Source organism: Dreissena polymorpha, chromosome 15 (genome assembly GCF_020536995.1).
Source record: "Dreissena polymorpha isolate Duluth1 chromosome 15, UMN_Dpol_1.0, whole genome shotgun sequence".
Lineage (NCBI taxonomy): Eukaryota > Metazoa > Mollusca > Bivalvia > Myida > Dreissenidae > Dreissena > Dreissena polymorpha.
Genome location: NC_068369.1, coordinates 2,426,245 through 2,438,412, shown reverse-complemented (window position 1 = coordinate 2,438,412; position 12,168 = coordinate 2,426,245). Strand labels below are relative to the sequence as shown.

At 36.0% G+C, this 12,168-nt stretch overlaps 1 protein-coding gene across 8 annotated transcripts in view; it reads right to left on the bottom strand.

Moving 5' to 3' along the window:
* The window catches only part of LOC127859865 (kinesin-like protein KIF2A), a 70,675-nt gene that overhangs the window by 4,052 nt on the left and 54,455 nt on the right, over window positions 1-12,168 (bottom strand). For all 8 annotated transcript variants that reach the window (XM_052397435.1, XM_052397436.1, XM_052397437.1 and 5 more), the window contains 8 exons: window positions 11,038-11,255; window positions 10,378-10,513; window positions 8,969-9,082; window positions 6,061-6,128; window positions 5,389-5,518; window positions 4,153-4,254; window positions 1,167-1,239; window positions 735-797 (listed from right to left, as the gene is read on the bottom strand). In XM_052397435.1, coding sequence (XP_052253395.1) covers window positions 735-797; window positions 1,167-1,239; window positions 4,153-4,254; window positions 5,389-5,518; window positions 6,061-6,128; window positions 8,969-9,082; window positions 10,378-10,513; window positions 11,038-11,255 — 904 coding nt within the window. The remainder of the gene's footprint in view (window positions 1-734; window positions 798-1,166; window positions 1,240-4,152; window positions 4,255-5,388; window positions 5,519-6,060; window positions 6,129-8,968; window positions 9,083-10,377; window positions 10,514-11,037; window positions 11,256-12,168) is intronic.

Genomic DNA, 12,168 nt, shown 5'->3' with positions numbered 1-12,168 from the left:
CCAGGCAAGGTCTCAATATAAACAATAATGTTAGTTGATCTTTGTTCTTAATGATGTATGTTGTTGTTTTTTATTCTCCAAACGCATACTGTAATTGTATATGTAGGTAAATGACTTTACATGCGCAAGTCTGAATAAACTGTTCTGTTCTATTCTGTTTTGCTAATCAGGGACAACACTTTCCGCTTTTATGTTATTTTAAGTTTAATGAAGTGTCTTTTTTGCAAAAATACAGTTTAGGCAGAAAGTGTTGTCCCTGATAAGCAGTGCTGATTGCGCACGCTAATCTGGGACGACCATTTCCTCACATCCATTAAGCCTCTTGATCCCTGAGCAAGGCCCATATTGTTCTAGAGTTAATAATTGGAAACGAATCTTCTATTTAAATTTCTGTGACAGTGCACACACCCATTTCAAATGCAATCCAAAGCAAGGTCTTAATATAAGATATATTTGTATGATTAAGCATAACAATATATATAAGTTTTCAGCTATTGAGCCAAAACCACACCTGGACCCCAAATGCACGCCATACTAAAATTGACTGTTTTTTTTCCACAAATTATTACTTTCTTGCACTTTCTTTCAAAAGGCCATAATTTATACAAAAGTCATGAATACATAGATTTATATCTGACACCCACAACACATTTGTTCTTGCATAAGATTACCACATAGTGAGAACATTCATGCCCCCTTTTTACAAGCCCTTTATACAAGACATATGTACAAACCTTTCAGTTTAACAAGTTCCTCTATTTTACTTCCTAATAGAGCATCTAACTGTTTCGCATATGCTGAAAAAGTAAAACAAAAAGGCTGCAAACCATTCCTCATATACCAATACACTAATAGAAATAAGTTTACTTCTAATAAAGAATAATCTAATACCTGCACAGATTAAAACTTATTTAAATGGGAATTGAAGCATTCCCCTAATCATATATCTTTAATTTTAATACAGTACTTTTGTCATTTTAACAAACTAAATATGTGTTTAAATGACAAAAAAGCACACATTTACTGATAATGGTTAGGTAAGTTTATGGATAGAGTACATAAATGCACACATTGCAAGACCCATAAAGAATGGCATGGTCCTACAGGTAATAATATGACAAGTTTACTTAAGAGACCCAGCCAATACACAAAGATGGTAGTACTACCTTCTACATCATAGTCAACCTCGTCAGACTGTTTCAGGAGCTTCTTCTGTTCTGTCAGCCATTTCTGAGTGTTCTGAAAGTACATTAGGGCAGATGACAGGTTGCAAATACATGTACCGTAAAAATACAGTCATAAGTTGAGATTTTTTCCTCCAAAAAATGATTAAAATTACAGTCGCGACTTACGAGATCGTTCATGAAAAAAAAAAAATCGAGGTAGAGCGATCCTTGCGTCGTCGCGGTAATGGTTGTTGTTAAAGTTGTTGTTGTCACGAAAACTCGTTGATTAACAGCGCAAAAATTCTTTTTTAACTGACGCGAATTAATTAAATCATATTTGTCAACTTTAAATTTCTGCTTTATTTTGATAATTTAAACCAAAGTTTAATGTTAGCAAGTGTGTTTTTTTTACGGGAATTATAAACAAAGAGTTAGTAAAATTTGCACTCTGCGTGAATTGACAGTTTGACGTCATTAAAGGAAAGCCGCTTCCTGTCTAAAGCCATAAAGCGACAAATTTCTCACCGACAATATTGGCTTCCTTTGTCTAGCAATCAACCTGCTGAACCAATCGTATGTTCATTAATGGCAATCGTCCAATTAAATAAAAGCACGTGCATAGCTTCGCCTTTCGAATCTTTTGCAGAGAACGGAGGTGGAGTTTAACGTTTAATTTAGCAAGTGTTTTACGTAAGTTTTGTTCTGATTGGCCATAATTACTCAGCCTAAGCATTAAAACGACGAATACATTTATCTATGATTTTCCGAGAAATACCGATCAGTTCCGATTTACAAACTTCATGTACAGTTCCTTACAATGGCGGATGCTTGTGTTTACAAAATTCCTAAACACATATATCGTAAATAATGGCACAGTGTGTTGTTGGATTATTACTAATTATCAAATTGCAAGGTAAAACTATTTTTAACTACTATAATATCGGGTTTGTTTATTATAATGAACATGTTAATCAATATAGTTGCGTCACAGAATCTGAAATAAATTTGATGGGGTCGCAATTTTATTGAAGTTGATTTTCCAATTGTCTGTATTTTTTACCTGACTTATGAAGTGAACAAACACAAAATGTCACATTTTCGAACCATTTTTATACCCCCGACCTATGAGCGGGTAGACCTATGACTGCATTTTTACGGTATAACTTATAAAACTCAGCGATATTGTCATCCAAACTGCTGCTGGGAAGACATCAAGTAGCAGTATGCTCTCAGACATTGTCTTTGGTAGTTCTATAAAATGACAACAGATAATACCTTCATCAAAATTATAGTATTACATGTCTGCCTAAGCATATTTGATGTAGAAAACTATTATATGCATGAACAGAAATACTTTTTTGGTCCCTTTTATTGCAACTTCACAAAAACCGCACAATTCACAATACATAAACAAGCTTGGAAAGCAGTGCAAACAAACATATTTTTTTACAAATGATAACAAAACAGCCAGAGATTTTTGTAAAACATGTATGCCCACCAATTTACAGCAATGTTACCTCTGTGTCATTGACACCTCTTGATTTGAAAACCATTAGAGGTCATTCTTCTTCGAGACCAGAATACTAATTAATATAAACCATTAGAATTATCTGAATATGGTGCAGAAACAAATTTCATCATAATACTTCCGTGACCTTGACATGTTGACCTAATTTTTCATAGGAGTTGTAATGTCTACAAAGTATCCACTTCATTGTTTTGCATGATCAAAGGTCAATTCATTCTCCTGATATACATGAGCCGTGCTCCATGAAAAAGGGGTTTAATGCATGTGCTAAAAGTGTCGTCCAAGATTAGCCTGTGCACAGGCTAACCAGGGACGATACTTTCCGTTTTTATGATATTTTCTGTTTAAAGAAAGTCTCTTCTTAACAAAACTCCAGTTTAGGTGGAAAGCATCCTCCCTGATTAGCCTAGGACGACACTACAAACATGCATTAAACCCCCCTTTTCATGGAGCACTGCTCATACGAATTTCTGTTACAAGCCTTGTAATCTTGACCTTTCACATGTTGACCTAAAAATCAAAAAGCCTCATTCTCTCTTTCTAAGTTAACACCATATCAAAATCAGCAGATGTCTTCATGTCCACCAAGTAACCACCATACTAATTTGCATAGTTGTAAGTCAAGGGTTCACTAGATATTGCAAGACTAACCAACAGACCTACAGGTCTGTGCCGAACGACAAATGAAAAGAAAAATTCCCCCACTTGTAACCCTTTCCCACTCAGAAGCAAAGTGAAAATGGCTATGTGTAACTCGCAGTCTGTTCAGGTTTTATGCTGTTTGCAGCTCATCAGTATCTTAGGGTTGGAAATGAAGCCTTTAAAACTTAAATTTAGTAAGAAAGGTTTTTAATTAAATGTAACTTTCTAAGGAACTACAATACTTCAAAATACATATATAAGTGGTAAAGGGTTAAAAGAAGAGGCATAATTATGACCAAAGTAAAGCAATAACAAGTTGGTAAAAAGGGACAAAATTGTCACAAAACCAGGTTTTCAATTTGAAAACAGTCTGATAAAGGGAGACAACTCAAACTAAACTGATTGTTGAAAGTTACCCCCATTGTTTCAAAAATAAATATATTTTTAGTCGTTGCGACCTTGACCTTGGATAATGGTGAACAAATGTGCCAAATGATTTTAAAATCTCACAATGAATGACATAGTTATGGCTCGGACAAGCTCATTCATGGTCCTTTTTGATCTTTGAACTTAAAAGTGTGACCTTGACCTTGGAGATATCGACGTTATTCTTTCGTGCGACACACCGTCTAATGATGGTAAACAAATGTGCCACATGATTTTAAAATCTCACAATGAACGACAAAGTTATGGCCCGGACAAGCTTGCTCCGCCCGCCCGCCGACATTCGCCAATCTAATAACCATTTTTTTCCTCCGGAAAACCTGGTTAAAAATGCAGTCCCAGTGGGGGTATTAAAACACTGCATGTACTAACATCGATGAGTGACTTCTGGTCATCAATAATCTCCTCCTCCAGCTCCTGCATGTGGTTCACCTTCTCATGGAACGTCATCATCTCGTCAGAGACCTCGTCTTGCTGTACGGGACACAACACAACATCATAGAGACATGTTCACCACTAACAACAGCAGCACGTAGGACAACACAAGAATACTACCAGGGAAATATGAGTCGTGATCTGAGAAAACTGGGCTTAATGCATGTGCGTAGTGTCTGCACAGGCTAATCAGGGATAACACTTTAGACTTTTATGACATTTTTCGGTTAAATGAAGTCTGAGCAAAAATCCAATTGAGGCGGACTGCACAGGCTAATCTGGGACGACACTTTACGCACCTGCATTACGCCCAGTTTTCTCAGAACACAACTCATATCTCAGAACACAACTCATATCATTATTCATCATCAGAAAACCATAGTGGTCTGTAATGGAGTTTGCAACAAAACATGGGATAAAACACAAAGGGATAATGCAAACAGAAAAGTCAATGAACATGGCATGTCCATTAACACTTTTAAATTACTAAGTAGTATGTAAAGTGTTATATATTTATCACCAGTTAGTGCATACAGCGAAAATACGATGAAAAGTTACCAAAAAGTTATTTTACTTATTTCAAACTATTGTCATTGTATTTTGGAAAATTATAAATCCATTACAAACAATTTGTGCAAGTTTCATTTTCTGCTACTCTAAAAGATTATAACCCAGGGTCAGAAAATATAATTCTGGCCATGGTTTCCCAAACTTGTTCTTATAAAATTCCTGATACAAACAACATAGAAGTCTTCTCTTAAAATCTACCAGACCAACCCAATTAGGAGCCATTGGCTCATGGGCCTACTCATTTCTGTCTATGATAACTGCAATGTGTCAAGTCTTTTATGTTCAGATAAGTGTTCAGTTGTAAAAGAAGTGGATCAGAACCAGAATTGCACTCCTGATTGAGTTTTTATAGTTTGATTAGAGTCGCGTTCTGAGAAAACTGGGCATAATGCATGTGCGTTAAGTGTTGTCCCAGGTTAGCTTGTGCAGAAACGCACAGGCTAATCAGGGACGACACTTTCCGCTTTTATGACAGTTTTTGTTTAAACGAAGTCTCTTCTTAGCAAAACTCCAATTTAGGTGGACAGTGTAGTCCCTGATTAGCCTGACTGCGCACATGCATTATGCCCAGTTTTCTCAGAACACGACGTATTGCTTCATTACATTTGTGGTTCTCAGCAGGGCTAGGGCGCTGTTTTGTGGGGACATGGCCCCCAGGTTATTGTAGTGTCCAGACAGGTCAATCTCAGCAGGCTTCCCTTCAACAGGGCCCCCTGGTCCCAGCTCCTTCACTCTGCAATCACAATAATATACACCATTAATTTATTGGGACATTTGGTTAAAGTCTTTTTGCAAAAACAGAATTACCCTTATATTGACATATAATTCTCTTTCAAAAGATCTTCAGGAGAATATCGAACTTGGTGGAAACTGTTTGCCCACAAAAATTACCAAAAAGTTTCTTGAGGATCCAATATAAGACATGTAAATGTAAAAAATAATAACTTTATAAGTCAAGGGCCATAATTTAGAAAATGCTTAATGTGATCTGGCTGTTTATCAAACTTGCTGGGGAAATAATGTCCATAAACATTATTACCAAGTTTTATGATGATTAAATTCAAACTGTTAAGTTATTGAACAGACTTCCATTTCCTTCATGTTGCCCAAATAATTGCCTGCCTTCTGTTTCAAGTATACCCACTTTTTGTAGTTTTTTAAACAGAAATATACAAATACAAGTTTTTCAAATATATTATACTAATTTCTGCAACATAGAACAAGATATTATTAAGTAACTGACATCAACCATGGGTACTGATATTAAGTACACACCTATCAGCATATCTGAGAGTGTTCAGAGAGTGTTCACAGCAGCCCATCCCCGGAGATATCATGGAGATCTGAAATATATGCAACAGGGTACAGGCATTTATCTGAAATATATGCAACAGGGTACAGGCATTTATCTGAAATATATGCAACAGGGTACAGGCATTTGTCTGAAATATATGCAACAGGGTACAGGCATTTATCTGAATTATATGCAACAGGGTACAGGCATTTATCTGAAATATATGCAACAGGGTACAGGCATTTATCTGAAATATATGCAACAGTATACAGGCATTTATCTGAAATATATGCAACAGGGTACAGGCATTTATCTGAAATATATGCAACAGTGTACAGGCATTTATCTGAAATATATGCAACAGTGTACAGGCATTTATCTGAAATATATGCAACAGTGTACAGGCATTTATCTGAAATATATGCAACAGTGTACAGGCATTTATCTGAAATATATGCAGTAGGGTACAGACTTTATCTGAAATATATGCAACAGGGTACAGGCATTTATCTGAAATATATGCAACAGGGTACAGGCATTTATCTGAAATATATGCAACAGGGTACAGGCATTTATCTGAAATATATGCAACATGGTACAGGCATTTATCTGAAATATATGCGACATGGTACAGGCATTTATCTGAAATATGTGCAACAGTGTACAGGCATTTATCTGAAATATATGCAACAGGGTACAGGCATTTACTGTAAAACCATTAAATTTCGTGTGGTACGAATTTTCGTATATTTCGTTTGTCCACTGAACCTAGAATTCAAGTACCAATGATTATTTATACATTTTTAATCCGAAATCGGTCATTTCCGAATGTCATTTCCGACATTTTCTTGTGTTGTCAGTTATCTGAGATATCTGTTTTTGTAATAGTTACTTCACTTCAGTAGGTCACATTACACTATATCTATCAGTTTTTCTTTTTTTTGTTCATCATCGTTAATGAACGTTTTATTAATCATGGTAAATAAAGATAATAAATACATTATCATTTGTGAAGAAAAACTAATTTCTTTTATGTGATGTCGTAAAATTAACATGTCAATAGGCGCAAATTAAATTTAAAAGAGACATAACGGTTTTCACACATGTATTTTGGGGACCTTATTACTCAAGTGTTTCTACTAGGGGACTGATTGCGCTGAGAAGTGCAAATATTGTAAAAACAACATCTATGGCAATTAGCAAGCTGGGACCCACAAGTGCGCCGCTTTATCGCTCTTATCGACCATTATCAGCAACACTTGCATGCTTCAGTGCACATTAACCTCAAGTCTTGCTGTCAACACAGATTAGCAGATTATGCTTCGTTATTACTCTGGTTGTTTTAATAAAAGTATAATTATTATGATGGTCAGTCTTCCCTGAAAATTTGAAATCCACGAAATTACGTTTCAACGAATTAGTTGTTTTTCATTAAACCACGAAATTTCATACCGACGAATTTCTATACGTTTACAGTATCTGAAATACATGCAACAGGGTACAGGCATTTATCTGAAATATATGCAACAGTGTACAGGCATTTATCTGAAATATATGCAACAGGGTACAGGCATTTATCTGAAATACATGCAACAGGGTACAGGCATTTATCTGAAATATATACAACAGGGTACAGGCATTTATCTGAAATACATGCAACAGGGTACAGGCATTTATCTGAAATACATGCAACAGGTTACAGGCATTTATCTGAAATACATGCAACAGGTTACAGGCATTTATCTGAAATATATGCAACAGGGTATAGGCATTTATCTCAAATATATGAAACATGGTACATGGGTTTACACCATCATTGTCAAAACAAAGCCCATGGAGTAAATGCTACTTTTTTCGGGGGAAAAAACTGTCATGCCAAGGGGTGATGCATGGTTTAGGTTTTTAAACTTCACTAAACAATTGTACCTGTATTCACCGCTAAACTAGTATCTCAATTCAAACAAATTACAGTTGTGCAACTTTCACAAACAAATATTGTAAAAGGTCTTAAGAAAAGGTATATTGCATACATGTACTGTTGATAAGCATTAGCAGGTGATGTCGTAGAGAGAAGAAAAATAAAATACTTGAATGCAAGGTTGTTGCTTTGTTTATTAAAGAGTTTTGTTTTCTAAATAGTCAATGAATAATAAGGGCACTATTGATCTTTAAAATATCAAGTAAAACGCTGAGGAAAATATGGAAACTATTAAAACACAAACAGCAGAAACAGCCCAAAATACCCTTTACATGAGTAACATGAATTGAATAATTGTCTTTTGTATTTTTAGGATAGATTAATGTATTTATCTTACTTTATAATACACAGTGTACATGGGAGGGGGGATCAGAATGTAACTGCACAATGCTCTAACACTTGCAAACATTTTTGTGAAGTTACTGAATCTTCTGTGCTCAAAGCACTGTAGTCAATAAGGATGAGTATGCGGGTAGAATACAAATGTAAAAGCACTATGCTCGAGTGCTCGCACACATTTTTTATAGAGCTAAACAAGAGCTGTCTCCATAGGATGAAATATGCCCCTGAAAAATGCTTTGATATAAGTTATGAGCATTTTTTAAAACCTAAACACAGATTTCGAAACCTTAACGCGGACCCTAAGTGCAAGGTCAAGGTCACAGGGGTCAAAATTGGTGTGGGTATGGTGTGCCTTGTCCATATACACATGCATACCAAATATGAAGGTTACATCTGAAGCGACAGAAGTTGAGCATTTTTCGAAACCTAAACGCAAAGCGTGACAGACAGATAGATGGACAGTGCGACTACTATATGCCCTCCTTCGGGGGCATAAAAATATTCTGTACTCAATGCATTGCAGTACAATAAGGATCAGTATATTGTACACTGCCTGTGGGGTCCCCTACCATGCATGTTCTGGAGTTGTCGCCTATGAAGGAGTCACGCAGGACCTGTGTCAGCTTGCTGGCTCGGAACGGCAAGTAGGCGCCAGCCTTACGACCCAACGCTCGAATGCACTCCTGTGTGGAGATATCATACCTCATAAAACATGGCAATCTGTGATATAACATGTCTGATATAATCACAAGTATTCAACGCAACCCACAAATGAGTGGATAAATGCACTTTTTGACATCCTGTTTTCAGAAAATGTTGGTCTGGACTACCATCCATATAATGTAATTTTTAAGTGTACAAAGTTGCATGTCCAAATGACCAGCATTTTTTAGCTATTTTCATGAAGACTACAACTGCAAAATTGTGTCTTGCACATCTACACTTTATGGTGATGACATATTTTAAGTTTCATTTTGAACATGTAGAACACTCTTCGCAAATTTATAGCATTTTATATATGATGGCCTTGCCTTTGGCTCACTTTAAAGCTACATAACTCTCGAGCAAATTTAAAATTTCAACACCTTGATAAAGGTGGGAAAACATTTTCCACAGATCAATATATTCAAAACAAGCGGCAGTGTGACTTTAATATATCCCCTCGCAAAATTTGTTTGCTGGTGAATCAACTTTGATAAAACATGTGTGAGGTTATTATAGGGGCCTTTTCACGTTTTGGTCAATTGACACACTTAATAAAAGTTGTTTCAGAATCGCAAATTTCTGATTTATTTAAGAAATTTGTGATGAAACAGTAATAATGAACATTTACCATGCTCTAATATAGCCATTATATGCATCTTTTGACAATTTAAAAACCTGAAAATTATAAAGGGTTGCAACAAGAAACAATTGAATAATTTGGAGAGTTCTGTTATTGTCAATATATTTTGTGAAATTACAAGGATTGCTTATATATGGTATAAAATACATTGTGCATTGTATGCAGAAGGATGGTCAAGGGGTCTAAAAGGTAGACTATTTACTCCAGGACTCCAGGGGTCAGTGGTTTGAGCCCTGTTGAGGGTTACTTTTTTTTCTTTTTTTAAATTTCAGCTTTTTAGAGCAAATGTTTACATTTATCAATAGAAAGCATTGCATGACAAACATCAAAACATGCCTAAATCTGTCAAAAGGCCCCTTTAACTACATGGCCTTAAAAACCTGCTTGCACTTAGTTAGTTTAAATACCTATAATATGCAGCTATTTTCAAAATTCACATTAAGATGCACTGACCAATGCAAAAAGGCAATCAAATGCCCTCCACAAATCTTATTAAGAAATGTCTCTTTGTAGCAACTGACACTTATTATACACTAAAGGATGGATTGACAGAATTTCCATAAGATTACTTAAGCATGAAAAGACAAATTGTTATCCAACTTGTAATTCTTACTGCACACTCAAGAGACAAACCTTGAGTGCCAGTAAGCTCTTGTTAATTTCTGCCCCCTCCATGCGGGTTTGTCTGTCTGAACTCTTGGTATCCTGTCCTCGTTCATTACCAGCTAGATCTATCAAGGAGAACTTCCCATGCAGTTTCCCTGTACTTCTGCAATGCAAGTAAACTGTTGGTTTCATCAGTTTATTTTTAAACAAAGGCAGTTTTTTATACAAGAGAACTGCATAACGGGTGCCACGCTCGGCTACAGGTGCAGTTTTGAATAAATGAAAGCTTGTCAGAATTTTTTTTTAAAGGGGTCACGGTGACCTTGACCTTTGACCTAGTGACCCCAAAATGGGTGTGGCGTGTAGAACTCATCAAGGTGCATCTACATAAGAAGTTTCAAAGTTGTAGGTGGAAGCACTTTGATTTTAGAGCCAATGTTAAGGTTTAAGCACGACGCGGACGGCGGACGTCAGACGACGAGCTGGCTATGACAATACCTCGGGTTTTCTCTGAAAACGCCGAGCTAACAATTAATTACCATTAGGCTGAAATTGTTACAATTTTACTATACTTTGTTATAGAAGAATTTCAAATTATTTCCTTTTTTTTTAGAATTGAGTAAATAATAAAAAAGAACGATCAACCATCTACACGTTTAACATTTCTAGACAGGGTTAAATCCTCACTTTTTCCTTAAGATGATCTGGAACACAGCATGGGATCGTGAAGAATGTTGATTGGCAGACGTCACTCCAGATGTCCGAACGTTGGTCCCGTGAGCAACCAATCGCAACACGTCGTCTGCGCTATTTATAACCTCCTCCTTCAACCCTACAACCTGCACTTGACCTTTGTGGTCCTCAAGAACTCGAAGTTTCTGTTTCTTGTTCAGCAAATCAAATACCTGAACGAAAATGGTTATACTGATTAACTTGTGATGTTCACACAAGTGGGCTCATTTATTTATCTTATTTGAACCCTTTACCAATAAGATACGTATTTTGACCATTTGTAGTCACTTGAAAAGTTAAATTTAATTAAACACTTTTTTGACCATATTCAAGTTATAAGGCTTCATTTCCAACACTTAGATACTGATGAGCAGCAAACAGCATAAAACCTGATCAGACTGCAATTTACTTGCAGGCTTTTCTGGTTTTATGCTGGTTGCAAAAGCCATTTTCACTTTGCTTCTGATGGGGAATGGGTAAAATCAGAGCTTGTTCCTCGTATTGTCATCACACTTCAGATTGAACGGCAGTTAGATCATTTCAATGTTACTGTTTAGACAATTCTACTTAGTGCTGAATCTATTAAAGAATCCAAATTATCCAATGAAAAAGGTCTGATCAAACAATCTACATACGAGCCGGTCTCTGGGAATACCAGGCTTGATGCACTTGCCTTAAGTGTTGTCCCAGATTAGCCTGTGCAACCTGCACAGGCTAATCTGAAAGGACACTTAGTCCTTTCTTTTTTTTGTTTAAAAGCAGTCTTTTCTTTTCTTTGCTAAATCCAATTTAGGCGAAAAGTGTCATCCCTGGCAAATCCGGGACAACACTTTATGCACATGCATTAAATCTTGTTAAGACTGATATTTAAATTGTTGCACCTCAGAATCTTCAAAATTCACATTCATAAATATTTTTGATGTATGAAAAATATGATTTTTAATAATTGCTTTTTTTGTAATAAAAAAACATTAGGCATTGTAAAGCATATAAATTTAGCCTGAGCATTACCCTGTAAGAATTTACGATAGGGTTGTCCACCAATGTTTTAATGCCTCAGGAAATTTAACTGAGAAGGAAACTATA